This window comes from Drosophila mauritiana, chromosome 2L (assembly GCF_004382145.1).
Source record: "Drosophila mauritiana strain mau12 chromosome 2L, ASM438214v1, whole genome shotgun sequence".
Classification (NCBI taxonomy): Eukaryota; Metazoa; Arthropoda; class Insecta; order Diptera; family Drosophilidae; genus Drosophila; species Drosophila mauritiana.
Window position 1 is genome coordinate 16,111,036 of NC_046667.1, and position 15,414 is coordinate 16,126,449.

Sequence of the window (15,414 nt, forward strand, 5' to 3'; positions counted from 1 at the left end):
AAAAAACAGTGGCAGACATACAGGAGCGGCTAAGAAAATAGTATTTACCTAAGCTTTTGCTCTCTATGTCGAAACAGTTAACAATGTTGTTGCCATTAGAATAGAACGACATATATAAACATCACAGAAATTTAATTAAATTATCTGTTATTAAGTGAACAACTCCTTTTACTTAAATGTTTTATAATATTTTGCATCACGTATATGATTTATGTTTGATGTGCATCATGCGTGCTTTTTTCTGTGTCCTCTGCTGTGTGAAGGCTGACTGCGGCGCGGCGTTGACGTCGACAGCGCAGTTGTTTTGATAAAGAGCAAAAGAAACACGGCAGCAACAACAACAACAAAAGGGGGGATGGGATGGGATGAATGGTCGTTGGGTGAGGGGGTGTCGGCTGGAGAGGGGGAGGGGAGACGGACCGCTTCTTGGGCCGCACACACATACAACGACACGCGCGCAGCCGAGTCAAACAAACAAATAAAATGTGAAGCAGAAATGGCAAAAAATTAAACAAACAAGTAGACAGGAGCGGTTCAGTGAAAAAAAACGAGTTGAACGAACCGAGGTCGAGACAAAATAACAAAAATAACAATAAAAAGCCATAATCACAATCTGCTTCGCGCCAAAATGAAACAAAATGTCTACTACGTCGTAGTAAAATTCCTAAGACCCAAAAAAATTAAACAAAAGAAAGTTCAATGAATGCGGTCATATTTCAGGAAAAGAATTGTAATATTAATTATTAAACTCGCTGAGTTATTTACTGAATGATTTTGTGAATGTGAGACTTGACCCAATTCGTAAAAGTATTATTATTACAAAAAATTATTATAATAATATCTATTTAATTATATGTACATATAAATAATAAGTCATTTTCATAAAAACTTAGTTTTTAAAAATATTGCAGAACTCTATTTCTATTTTAGATACTACCTTGTTAATACTGTCTGAGCACTCAAATGGATTTTCTGGAAACTAATTAATAATAGAAATGCAAAGCTGTAAGTCTTCTCTTTTCTCCGCACTTCATAAGTTCGAAATATTTCCTGCTTTTCTATTTCGCTGCCTTTCTTGTGTTTCTGTTTCGGTTTCTATTTATTTTTGTTTAGTTTTGTTTGCTCGTTAGCCGAGTGGGCGGTACATTGGGGGCAGGTGCTCTCCCACTTCTATTTCTCTCTCTCTCTCTCTCTCCCCCACTACATATTTCTCTTCAAATGTATCTCGCTCGCTCTACTTGCTTGTTTGTTTGTTTTTCGTGGCGTGTTTTGGTGTTGTTATTGTGCTTGGTGCGTAGTTTTTACGTTCGTCATCGTTCGCCTGGTATTTCCGTCTTCTGCCGGCATCGCTGCTCACGCTCTGCCGCAGCGCTGGCTAAATGGTTTGCCTTGAGTTGTTGTTGTTACGGATTGCACTTTTGCACAGCGAAAATAAATTCGGAGTACTAATATTAATCATTGAATATACATACATATGTAATTCTTTCTTTTTGTCGGTTATTAAATGTAACATAATTACATACACGTTATAATTAAGTATAATTAAGCTGAGATTAGTTGTTTTAGTTTATTGCTCCATTTTTTTCTGTTTATTTGTGCTTATAAAATAATAAATAATTATTACAAATCGTAAAAAGCAACAATTTGATTGAGTTCTGTTCTTACTTTATATTTGCCAGATACTCTTTTGTTTCGCATCGCAGTCGGCACGCTGCTTTTTCCTCTGCTGCAGTCAAAGTGCATTGCGTTTTTGGTGGATGCGTGGGCGGTGTATTTTTGCTTTTGTTTTTATTGCTATTGTTCTTCTCTCGTGCGCAAGTTCTCAGTTCACGTGCTTCGCTCTCATCCCCTTCTCCGGCTAAGTCCACAATTCTGCTCTTTCCGCTTCCTTTCTTCCTCTTGTCTTTCACAAAACCATTGTCATGCTTTCTCTTTCGCGCCTTCTGTTTTAGTTTGCTGTTCTTGGTCGAATTTTTGTTGTGCCGTTACTTTTGGCAAGCACTGTGGAATGCAATTAGAAAATAGTCCGTTAAGAAACTTTGAAGAACTTGTTTTAAAAATGTTGTATATAAACGACCAACCAATTTATTAAAATTATGTCTTAAAATTCTTATCTTCTTTAAATTTAATAATAAACGGCTGTTTTAAGTACTATAAAAAAATTGTAGAATTTATTGGCATATCTTAAATGCTCGTTAAACTCTACCAAATCATACCAGCATTTTCGCACTGTAATCAATTTGGGTCCACGTTACGATAATAAACTAACTTAATCTGATTTAACTTTATACGCGGCCAACAAATAAAACAACAAGTCATCGTTTACATGGCATAATTTAATCGATGCCGCCCACTGTGAAGGCCGCATGAGAAATGCTAATTAGTACAAATTCGTTTGTCACAATTTGACAGTGGGCGGGGGCATTTTCTTTTTTGCGAGTAATCAAATAAGAAAGTTCATCGATGGGGCAAGGGTGAGGGGTGGAATGTGGGGGTGTCTCTGCCGCCGCTCTGCCAGCGTCGACGGCGACGCAGCAAACAAACACTTGTTTGCACAGGAGAACGAGAGCGCAAAAGGGAAATAAATCTCTTTCAGAGAGACAAATAGAGCGCAAGGAAAGGGACTCAGAGAGAGCAGGCGCACAGTGTTAAATGGATTACACTGAAAAAATTAGATCTACTGATGTAGATTAATATACTCTTAGCGAATAAGAAATCATTTTGATGCTCAAACGAAAATCTAAAGTTAATAAAATATACTACAGTATTCATTTCCTAAATTGGTGATTTTAATAGTATCTTTTAAATTTCTTTCACTTTATTTGCGTTTGTTTGCGTACGAATTTACAACTAGGAAGCTATTTCGTTTGTTTACAATGTTTGTGCGTGGGCGGCAATAGCGAAAAGAGAAAGAGAGCGGCGGTATAATGTCCCTGACTACCAGAAATTAAGTCGTGTTGTTTTGCGACCCCCCACACCCGTCACACCCACCACCCAATCGCAGCGACCCCCTCTGCTGACTGAGATGTCGACGTCGGCAGCGACGCAACTGAAGGTCATTATCCATTTCGCATTTCTCAGTTGGCTTTGCTGCCGATTTTTCTCTTTATTACTATCTTTTAGGAGTTTAGATAGAGGATATTTTTGGTTTAAACAAGCATTAATAAATAAAATATTATTCTAATGTTCCTAAAAAGGAATGATTAGTATATAAATACACTATCAAATTTAATTTAACACCTTAACTTTAAACGAAATCAGTATAAAAAGTATTCATTAAAAAATGAGCTTTTCTAGCAAAGGTTTATGTTTATTAGTTTATTTCAGGGCATACTTCGAATGAATTGGCTGTTGCCTGCATAAATGCAGACTTGTTTTTTGGGCGGTTTTTTTTTTATTATTCCTTTTGTTCTTGTTGTTGCTGGACTTCGGCTGTGGAAATGTGTAAACAGCGGCGACTGCGACGTCGGCAGCGAAACAACAAAAACGAAGGGAACGCAGGCATAAGAGTAAACAAAAGTACTTTTTTTTCCCGTTTTTCGCATTATGCAGAGACAATGCAAGAAAGTTGGGTTGCGAAAAATGGAAAAGAGGGATGGGGGCTGCAAAGAAGAAGAAGTTCCGGTTGTTTTGTAGGGTGGTGGGGGGGGTATACATAAGGAGGGGAAACGGACAGAAATACCGAAAGCAAAGTTAATGAAGATGAGCCTGATGAGTTTTGTTGCTCTTGTTGTTTTGTTTTCGGCCGCCTTTTGTTGTCGAGCTTCCACTGCAAAAAATATGCAAAGCAGCAGCAACAATAACTAAAACAACAGTAAAACAGCAGCAGCAGAAAATGGCAAGAAAACATTCTTATATATACATATGTACATATATATGTATGTATGTAAATATACATGGGTGAAATTACACTTGCGGTTAAGATTAAATAACCTAGAGTTTCTAAATAACGATAATTATCTGAGCTATGCTTTTGATCAAGAAATAATAATTATTATAATATAATAATTATTAATACAATACTTTGAATATTTTAAACAAAAAATAAAAATAAGAAATTACTGTTTATCAGATGATAGATTATCAGCTATAAAATGCGTGCTAATTTTACAAAGATAAATCTATAATATGTATTATGTTTCTAAGCTTTTTATAGGCAAATTACAATAAATTGCATTATTTTTAGCCTGGATTAAATTTTAATGCAATTATTGTGACCATAGCTGTGCGTACATAAATGCGAATGCATGCGAGGCAGCGAAATACGCAAATAGAAGCAATGAACTTAATTAGTTGTTGTCTGTCTCTGTCTTTGTCACTGATGAAAAGCGCTTGCGGTGGAGTACGAAAGAGATGGAAACAGAGTGTCCACTGTTCAGGTGTTAAACAATCCAACTATATGCAGAAACTTTTTTAAGGAAATAATTAAATATTTAAATTTTGGAAAACAAAGAACTGAACTACTTTACTACTGTGTTTTTACAGAATGAAAAATATGTTCGTTTTTAAATTGGTATGAAAAAAGATTTGAATGATTTCCATTGCATTTTCATGTTTTGCATATAAAATAGGTATCTAACGTCTTTATTTGAAATATTTTAAAAAGTAATATATTTCTATTTAACGTAAACACGCAGAAAAAGTCCTCAAAATAATCTCTATTCCCTTGTTTTGACTTCTGTGGAAAACAAATCGCAAACCTTGGCAAAACTTCAAGCGGAAGTAAACAAATTTTTCTTTGGTCTTTCGCCGCCTTCTGGCTTTTGGTTTCACTATTTTGCATGGTACTTTTCCTCAGGTCGCCCCGTGGTATGCAACATTTTGTTGCAGACTGCTAACTAACTGAAACGCAACTGTACCCCATCTGAATATAATTATGATGAAATGTTTATTCGGCAAGTGCAGCTATCAAAAATGTTGTGCGGGTGGTATTTTTTTTTGAAGTTTTTATGTTTTCAGTTGAAATGTTTTCGCCGTGTTGACATTGTTTTGCTGAACGGAAAAAATACGCTTGTCGCATTTATTTACTAGCTCAGAACCAACTGGTTGTTGTTGTTGCAATTGTTTACTCTTGTTCTTCTGCTTATTTCGGTGTTGTATTTTTTGTTGTTCGACAAGCAACAATAACAAGATGCAGCGGCAGAAATAACAACAATAACAGGGCCACAGAACTGTGCTGCAATTGGAAACACTGAGAAAAATTATAAAAATTGATCTGGCATATTAAATACGAATATGCATGTAAAACTATATTACTACTAGTTTCCGTGTTGGTAAAAAACTTGTGAAATTTGTAGAAAATAGTATTGTGTTTGCGGAATATATTGCGGAATATATTGCCTTTTGAAAACGGTATAAAATATACTTGGATCTATTAGATATAAAGTCTCTTGAATGGTATTTAGTTAACTAATATTAGTAACTTACTGTGTATTCGCTTCGTTTTGGTTAGGTATCTCTACTTTCGTTGATTTTTCGTGTGCATTCAGCAAAAATGGTTTTGTGCAGCTCCCGTTGTAACTGTTGTTGTTATTCGTGTTGTTTTGTTTTGCTACGTTGTTTTTTTATGTGCAAGTTGTTCTTTATTTTTTTTTTTTTGCGCTCTTACTGCTGTAAATTTGCGAAAGTACAGCTGTTAACAATAACAATGACACACATATAAACACTCCCCGCACCGGCAACAAAAATGCCAGCTCAGCTATGCCAAGAAGCAAAACCGAAATGCTGCAAAGCACACGAGTATCTGAAAAAAAGGGGAAATGCCGAAAAAGTCAAGCAGAAATCAAACAACAGAGAGTGCAAAAAAATTAATTAATTAAGCATTTTTTGTTCCGCTGCTGGCCAACCAACGTCGGCAACACGTGAGTTTTTACCTTTTTTTTTTTGTTTACATATCTGACTGCTTATGTTTTAGCCTTAGTTCTTGGCTCTAGTCGTTTTTTATGCGTTTTTCCATAGTTGTTCTGCTCATCTGACGAATATGTCGAATATTTCACTGCGCTTTTCATGGCTGTCGTTGCGCTGAAATGCCTTGAAATGTAACGGAAAAGTGACCAAAACAAAGCTGAACTTGGCAATATAAGTATGTATGCAAGTATGTCATTATGCACACATGTGGTGGATAGAAATGCCGTATTACAGTAAATTATTGGCAAAATATGAACATATGTATGTACATTTAACAAATGGTTTAAGTTGTCAGGAATTTCTGTTACTCACAATTAAATATAATATAAATATTATATATATAGAGTTTCTTGACAGTGCCAAAAGGGTGTTAACTTGGAATTTGTTGTTTATTTTCTTGTATATTTAATATTCTTTATTTGTTTTTTGATGTATAAGTAAAATAAATATTATTTTATTATATTTCATAAAAAAATTGCGTTTAATTAAGCAAAGAACTCTTTATTTTTACCTTTAAAGTAAAAAAATTCAACTTATTTCACAGTGTGTAAAAAGTTTCTTGACATACTATATTTCCATTTGGTTAGAATTTCTTAGAATTTTTCAGTTACAAAAAAGAGGTAAAATATTTATTGTTAAATATTTTTTATCAGTTTTGCAGACATATCTCCTTTTATTTCTTTCTTTCCTTAATTTGAAAGCTGAAAACGGAGTCTTTATCATACATATTAAGAACAAATTCTAGAGTTAACAAATTATCATATTAGGTGCAAATGCATACTACCAAGCAGTGAAGAGCAGGATATGCCCGGAAAACAAAAGAAGGTGGCCAAATGGTCCTTGGGGGCGTGGTGGGGTTAAAGGCAAACAGCGAAACAACCAACAAGGGAATGAAACAAAACGAATGAAATACAATAAAATTTTAAAACAAACAAATGCAAACACACAGACGCAGGCAAACATACAAAACACAACAAGGAGCCAATGCGAATGCGACTAATGAGCACTGAAACAACAACAAAGAAGCTCGGCACGAAGAAGAAGATACACCCACAGGAGGTAGTGGGTGGAAGGGGGATGTGAGGGTTTTCGCTGGAGCAAGGGGGTGAATTTGACAATCACCTAACCGTTGGCATCCAGCAACCCCCTCCCTAGCCCAACCCCTCTTGACATAAACAAATAGCTCGAAATCCAAGTTAAAAACAATAAAATCCTATTTTTCGAATTTATAGTACCATGCCGTTGGGTTGATTTGCTATAGATTATGTATAATACATATGTACATATATGTATAATATAATATAGATATAGATAATATGGTCTAGTTAATACAGGGTTATGTAATTCATCAAAATCGGGTTCTTTCTATTACTCTTAAAATTATTATTACTATATTATACACTTTAGGTTTGTAATTGTATCTCAGAGTTTGGTACTGAGAAACTTAAATAAGTGCTATATCAAATAAGATATCTTACAGTTAGATAGCTCGAAAGTTTTTTCGAAAATCTGATAAAATTATTTTCACGCACTTTATGAAGATACTTAAATATTTATTTATTTAAGCCAAAGGTGGTATATTTTTTTTTATTTATATTTATATACCTTTTTTCAAATTATATACCATTTAAAAGGTACTTCTTAGCCTATTATGGCCACGGATTATTCCAAAAGGCTGGGTAACAGCATAACAACAACAACAACAATGACGAGGACAAGAAACAGTTTGTGTTGTATAGTAAAATGCTTATTTACGCATACAATTGCACGTGAGCGGTCGAAAGCCGAGGGAGCGAAAGGGACAGCAGAAAGCTGTGCTGAGTGCAAGTGTGACAGCAATAGCCGACGGGTGGTGCTGCCAAGAGGGGGGAGAGAGGAGGAGCAGCAGAGGTGGGCGGTGGGTTAAAATAGGAAGTTTTGTTTGCAGTGCGCACAGCAACGAGGAGAGACAAACACAACTGTAACTGTAATTGTGTGTTTGTTTGCTCGAAACTTCCCCCGCCCCCCACCGCTGCGGCAATCGACCACCCACCTCCCACTGCCCACCACCCACCAAGCACCGCCCCACTTCTGTCCGCCCAACCACCCACCACAGCTGTCTGGCTTCTGTTCCCTCGTTCTTTCGGCCAAATAAAAAGTTTGTTGAGAACATGGGCAAATGTTTGTTTTAGAAAACGGAAAATGCTTCGGTTGTTTCATCATTATCTTCCTGCAAATTAACATCATCATCATCGTGTTTCGTATTTGTCTTGGCCTTTGTTTTTTCCTTTGGCCCCCTTGGTTTCCTTCGCTTATTGTGCACTTACTTAGTCTCTTTTCATTTCACTTTCTCTTTCGCTTGGTGGGGTTTACTCCGTAATTTCTTAAGCTGTATTATTTTAAAACAAAATTAATAAAAAATCCAAATATGGTATTTCAGTTGACATACAACTTTTTGAAAATTACTTAGTATTTCTCAGATTTTTGTATTTAATAACTAGAGTTTTTTGAATGATTAAAAGGAATAAAAGCATATTAATTAAAGATTACAAACATAAAATTAAAATTTGTAAATGTTTAAATTTTAAATCGCTTTTTACACAAATCATTTTTTTTTATTTATAAGGGTATTCAAAAATCCGCAGCATTGATTAATTATTTGTCTCCTTGTTTGCTCCATCGTCATCGTATATTCGTTTTCGTCGTCTGCTACTTTTGCGTAGTTTTGTTTATTTTATTTGTTTTGCTTTGTTTTATTTTTGTTTGATTTACGTTTGGTCGTACGACTTACACTGCCCGAAATGCAAATCTTAAGTCCCACTTTTATGTAATATTTTCGAATTTCCAATCATAATATTTAATGATTTAAATTTAAGAGCAACTGATTTTTTTAGTTTCTTATAGGTGTTAATTGGTATATATATTAAAGCAGATTAAACAATAATTGCTTGACTAACTTAGCATTATAGCTTTTTTATTAGTGCTTAAGCGCTCTGTTTCCATCTCTTTCTGACAAGCGGAGCTACCGAAACCACCTACTGCCCCGCCCACTTTTCAAAGCGCCCTCCTCAAATTGTTGGCCTGTCGCCGTGTTTTGTTTTTCTTGTGCTGCTTCTTCTATTATTCGGCTGAGTGGTGGGAAGGGGGAGGGAAAGTGGCGAGTTTTTCTTTTCCTATTTAATTTTGTTTTTTTTGTTTCGCCCTGTTTTGTTGTATTTTGTGTAGGTGTATTGACTTAAAGTTTGTTATACTTCTTTGCCTTTTGTCTTTCAGTTCCAGGTTCAATTTTGCTTCTTATTTACGCTCCTTCTTCTTCTTTTCCTTGGTCCCGGACATGTTGTTTTTGTTGGCTTTGTTGGTTGAAGGAAACGCCTTCGAAACATTTCGTTGTTTGTCCTTCGGATGGCTTGGTTTGGAAAATTTCACCAAGTTTGCTTTGACTGTTTTCAGTCTTGCATTATTTGCTTTATTTTTTTTCCTTTTTAGAACATAAAACATTGAAATGAAAAACTGTACAAAAATGTGAACTACTTGTAACGCGTTTTCCTTCAAACATACATATCTGAACCTTAATCCGTAAATTTATCGTTTTAGGATATGCGCTTTCAAAAATCTTAAGTTTTTATACATTATCTATCACCGACAAAATCTTAGTGAAACAGGCATTCATAATCCCCTCATGAAATGAATAAGCAGACCAAAGAATGGTCGCGGGCTCGACTTTGTAAGCCTAGAGATAATCTTACCACCGAGGCGGGAAAACGAGAACGCTTTGTGCCGTCCTGCGAACTAGAGGTAACTACACATTGTTGCTTTTGATTTAAATATCTTAAAATTTCGTCAGAGAGGTGGATTTTTTAATAATTCAGTTAATACCTGGAAGAATCCACATAAGTAGGCAACAAAATAAATTCTCAATGAGCACATCAGGTTTCGTAGTCAATAATGGTTCTTACATGTTGGTAATATCTTGTTGCTGGACGTTTTTTTTTACAGTGCAGTCCGGTATCGATGTCGCACTTGATTGGCTGGGAGTACGCTAGAATTTGGCTGCGCGATCGCGACAAATTTGTGCAGCAACGCGAACGTGCTGTCAAAGCCAAATACATCAAGAATGACTTCGAGTGGTGGTTAAAGCTGCGAAAAACATCCAAAAAGTTCTGCAAAGTTGGGGCATAGAAACGAACAAATGATGAGGACAGCGAAATTCTTCCTATTCAATTCTTAAGGGGATATACTGTTATTTAAATAAAATTATTTTCATACCTCATTTAATTTGGTTACCTGCTTTATTTTACTCAGAAGAAATAAACTGTCAAATTTATACAGTCATAATATTTGTATAGCCCTGTAAGCAGTTTATTATGTTGTAGCTTGGATGGAATGGATTCTAGATTAGTTCCGGAAATGCTTTAAAACTGTATTTCCGGCATTCACATTAAATAAACATTTTAGCGTGGACACCTACCGCAATGGTTTGGTAATATGCTAACGCTTTCCATAAGCTCTTGTAAAAGTTTTGTAAGTACTGGTGTTACAAGGAGATTTTGTTTACAATTTTATTGACCTGTATGTACATACGTAAGAATTAAAACAGAAGTTTTTGTATCCTCCCAGTCGGGTTCATTTAAAAGGATTAACGGTATTTAAAAAAATAAATTTTACTAAAAGATTAACAATCTATAACTATCTTAGCAAATGAATTTGAATTATCATCTTATAATATACAAAATAGACTTTCGGTTGTGCAGAAAATTGGATAATGTGGTGTTTATTACGTAACGGAGGTACAGGACAAGTTTTATATTACGAGTCATTTTTCGATTGTCCCACTAATATTAATCAAATGACCATTGATAATCCCAAATTGCGTAGATTTCAAATAATATTACTTATACTAAAATTTATATAGTTGTTAACCAGTTTCTTCTTGCTTATATTTTCATGAAATTATCATCTATCTTTTTAATAAAAAAATCTACCTTCCGTTTTGCTTTGAAGTTAAAGTTATTTATTATTTGTTGTATTCTGCAAACAGCTGTTGGAATTTCGACCGGCGTCGCAAAAGCAACAATTTTCAACCGCGTAAAGCTTTTGCCCTCTTGAGCCAAATTTCATAGCAGGCTTGGGAAAATAACTCAATCTGGACTCTGGTGACACCTACTCACTCTCACTCTCTCTTTCTCCCTCTTCCACGCTTTCCTTTATTCACTCACTCTCCCACGCGATTTTTGGAGCAGAAACGACGGCAGAGGAAATGCAGCGCAGTCGACGCCAAAGGGATATTTTATGTTATATATTAAGCGTGTCCTTAAATATGAATTTCCCAATCCTATTCTTATTCAAATTATAAAATGTATTTTTAGTTTTAAGCTTAAAATATTGTTAAGTCGTACTCGGCCTCATATTAAGTAAATAAGTATGTTATTCATATAATTTTTGTACAAGGAGTGTCCCATGATAGAGTAATAAAATAAATGCATTTGGTAAGAAGCTGATCTTCTGGACCTTCAAATAACTATGCTCAATAACCTTGCTGGGACTTGATTCACTTAATAACTCAATTTTGGGATTTTCAGTGGGTGGAAATTTCCCTGGCACCCACGCAAACGAACGGGTTAAAAGAGAGTGAAAAAGAGAGCGCACGAAAGCAACAATTGCTTACTCTTATGCACAAAGAAAAAATACTAACAACTTTCAATTTTGCATTGAATTACAAGAAAAGTTTAACAGAAAAGCGCAGTTTAAAAAAAAATTAAAACAATGAATTAGATAACGACTTAATTGATGTTAGATATTAGATTTAATTCGGTTAATGGGTAGTTTATAAGAAATAATTTACATTTTCGCATTGCAATAATGAAGCAATGAACTAAGCTTTACGTTAACGTCACATGAATTACCGTTAGCGAGCGCAGAATGCGCTCAAGAGAGCGGAGCATTGCAATGCGTTGGAGCAAGAGCGTGTAGCATTCGTGGGAGCAAATTCGCGCCCGAATCAGCCGCTTTTCGTAACTCACTCAATGCGAATTGTTTTCAAGCGCCGGAGAGAATCTATATAGAGGGGCTTCTCCGACTCGCTTCGAATATGTTTTTCGCAGCGCGCGCGTTCGCATCGGAAAATCAGAAAAGCTGGCGAGCGTTTAAAAACAAATTCGGCAGGTACAATTGTTACTTGTTTTCCCCACAGTTGACTATTTCGTCGCAGGTTTTTGGCCAGCGGAAACCATCGTAATAACCGTTTATCGTTATTTTATTATATTCGCGTAAATCGTTGTTTGTTCAACCACAGAATACTTGTTACGCATTTCGAAAATGGAAATGCAAAAATTTCCAAGCAGTGAAAATCAAAACGAATCAAATATGTTGGCTGCTTTTCGTGTTTAGCGCGTACGTGTGTGTTTTTGTGTTAGTGAGTGCAGCAAGAAATAAAACCAAAAAGCAACAAATAAATAAATAGAAAACAAAAGCAAAATCAAAAACAAATCCAAAGGCAAATACTTGCAAAGTAAGTTGATAATATCAGAGTGTGGTGCTAGCATATGTTGCATTATTTCGCTCAGCAATTTACATGTTTTTCACATTTTCTTCTCTCACAAATGGCAACTAACTAATATGGATGATATTAACGGTGTTTGGAGTTGGCTTTTCCATTGAGAAATATGAAAAAATGCGTTCAATATGTTAGCGTACACACACACACACACACAAGCGGCGGCTAACTGTTGTTTGTGTGTATGTGGGTGAATTGGCAATAACGCGCACGTGTATTAGTGTGTGTTTGTTTTTGTTGCCTTTGCGGCCAAGTGGCAGCAAAACGTTGCAAGCAACAAAAACAATAACTACGATGGCAAAACAAGTGCAGTCAGCAAAACCAACTCAACCAGTGCCTCGCGCTCTCCCACTCTCTCTCTCTCTAATACCGAAACCCACCTCCTGCTACCACACTCACTCTTCTCCCTCGCACCCATTGACGCAACTGCATGGTCAGGGCTTCTTTTACTGTTACAAAGCTCATGCGTGGACTCGATTGCAAAATGAATGCACGATGTACTTAGTTCATTAATTCCGGCAAATCAGAAATTATAATTATAAATGTACGAGTTTCATGGCTTAAAGTTAGGTTTACGTAATTTTTTTTAATTGTATGACCACTTTGGTGAAGCTTAACCGTAGATTGAAGCTATTACAATTTCACGAACTTGGCGGCATAAACTTTGCAATTTACTATCTATGGTCGTCTTTGGATTTTTGGCTTCGCGCTTTTTGCTCTTCGAAGTGCGCTGCTCTCTTTGCGCCAAACAAAGCTCGGCCGACACTTGTCGCGTCTTTTGGATATCTGGCCTCCTCCCACCGCCCACGTCTGCCTCTTTACATATATCTTTTACACTTTTTGCTTTCACACACTGAACAAAATTAGGAGTTTATACCGTGCAATCAAAGTTTAAATAAAAAATTGTAATTAGTTTGTGATAAATAAAATATATAATCCCATATATTTAATATTACATGTGTTGCAAATCCAATAATACCATGAACTACTAGCCTTAAAATCAAATGTTTGTAAAAAAAGTGGAATACTTTGAAAGTGTATCTCTTTGGCTTTTCCACCTCGAGGCGTTTTTCGCTTGAAGCTTTTGCGAGTTTGGTTCGATTTCCATTTGCGTTTAATTGCATTTATGCATTTTTAATCGAGTTTGACTTTGGTGAGCTTTTTACTTTGGCATATGCTAGATTGTCGCCCAGACACACGGGGTTGTTTTGGGTGAAAATGGGCTCTTGCTGATCCGAAAGATAAGTTTCAGTTTCTTCCTTCTTGGTAGTGAGATGTTTGGACAAAGTTTTCTAATTGTCCTTGACGCCGTTTTCAGAGTTTTAGTGCTACTAAAAGGCAAGAGTGCGAACTTTCTGCGTCTTTAATGAGATAATTTATTTGCAATTATAATTTGGTTCATTAAAGTTAATTGAATTAAGGGCAGGCGTTACATTCCAACCAAATGGAATGACAATGGGTGTGGGGTTAAAGATAAAAGGATTTTAGTGGGGAATATATTTTGTGATAATAACGTGTAATTAGATTTTTTATTTTTAACTGTACTATTAGGCAATTTTGGGCATTAAATACTTAAAAGCTTTAGATAAACAGTTTTAATGCGGCTGCGGATGGAATGTATACGCAAGTCCATTAGTTTTCGATTAATGTAGTACTTGTATACTATAATTTAGAAACTTTACGGAATTTATTGTTTTAAATCAAATTTTAAATTTAAATATATTAAGATATATCACTTCTCCAAAAAGGTTGTTTTCCAACAATTTTTAACCGTCAGCCAACAGCTGTTGCATCCTAAGTAAACATTTGTGTGTTTAACTTAGTCCTCTTGAAAGCTCAATCAAAGTCGCGTGTATAATCGCCCACTACCCGGGGATTCTCTAAACTTCTGCACCCCACAAACACACGCCATGTTTGCAACTTGGCATATGTTTATCTGCTAATCATGGAAATGCGATGCGGTGTTGCAAAATATTTATCTAGAAACGCTTGACTAAAAAATAGGGAAATAAGCGAAACAGCTTTTCAGCCAAACTGCAAATGGGAAAGCAGTCCCCTTACCGGTTTCCCACTTTTCCGGCACGGCGACCATATGCCAAAAAGCTGAACCAAAAATCGCACACACATTTGGGGATAAAACGCGATGCGAAAAAAGTATAAGTAGGCTGCTGTGACATTTCGTTGTCTGGGCACACGCTCATCGCGAACAAGGACTTTCATGATACAGGAGCATTAGGGTGGACTAATTTGTTCGCAGCTAAAAATGAAAAATTTTAATATTGATTAAACTTGTTCATTTTATTGGGACCTAAACTATGTAAATATCCTAACTTGCATTAAAGAATTTTTTATTAAACGAAATAATAAAATCATCTAGTTTTGTAGACTTTTAATGTTCTTTTAGCGCTTAAACTTTTATAAATATTCACTTGGCATTTCAAGACTTTCGTTTATTTAAAACTTGGCTTAGATCGACGCACCCTGATAAAAGCACACTTATAAAGGCACACATTTGTATATCCGCACATCGGCACACACAAATAATTCGCCGTGCTATGTATGCCAGTATGCCGAAAAAAGGGCAAGACATAGCTTCACCCGCTTTTGTCGCTGCCCACGCGTCACGGGCCGAAAAGCAACCACCCACTAAGCAGCCCGCCCAACTAACCCACCGCCCGCTAAAACCACCCACCGACGAGCTCACCCACTCAGCCATCGTGTGTGCCTTAACATTTACCTTGTTGGCCCGAAGTTGTCCACCAAACATTTGTTGCACTCTTCGCGTAGGAACCGCTTCTCACCATGCTGGTTATTCACCAGGCTCTCTCCCCCACTGGCTCTCTCTCTTGCTTTCTCCGCCTTTCTCTTTCTCTGTTTACATTGCTCTCTCTTTGAGGTAGCCGACGCCGGTCCGACGTCATCGCAAAGGTCAAAGAAAAGCAGCGCGAGTAACTATATGAAAAAACCCACTATTG

The 15,414-nt window shown here is 36.2% G+C and overlaps 1 protein-coding gene across 1 annotated transcript; it reads left to right on the forward strand.

Annotated features, from left to right (window-relative positions):
• Positions 1-9,405: 9,405 nt before the first annotated feature.
• LOC117145976 lies at positions 9,406-10,221 on the forward strand. The gene is made up of 2 exons (XM_033311886.1): positions 9,406-9,681; positions 9,883-10,221. Exons 1-2 carry the CDS (start codon positions 9,571-9,573, stop codon positions 10,063-10,065), a joined length of 294 nt encoding a protein of 97 aa, XP_033167777.1. The 5' UTR covers positions 9,406-9,570; the 3' UTR covers positions 10,066-10,221.
• The last annotated feature ends 5,193 nt before the right edge of the window (positions 10,222-15,414 follow it).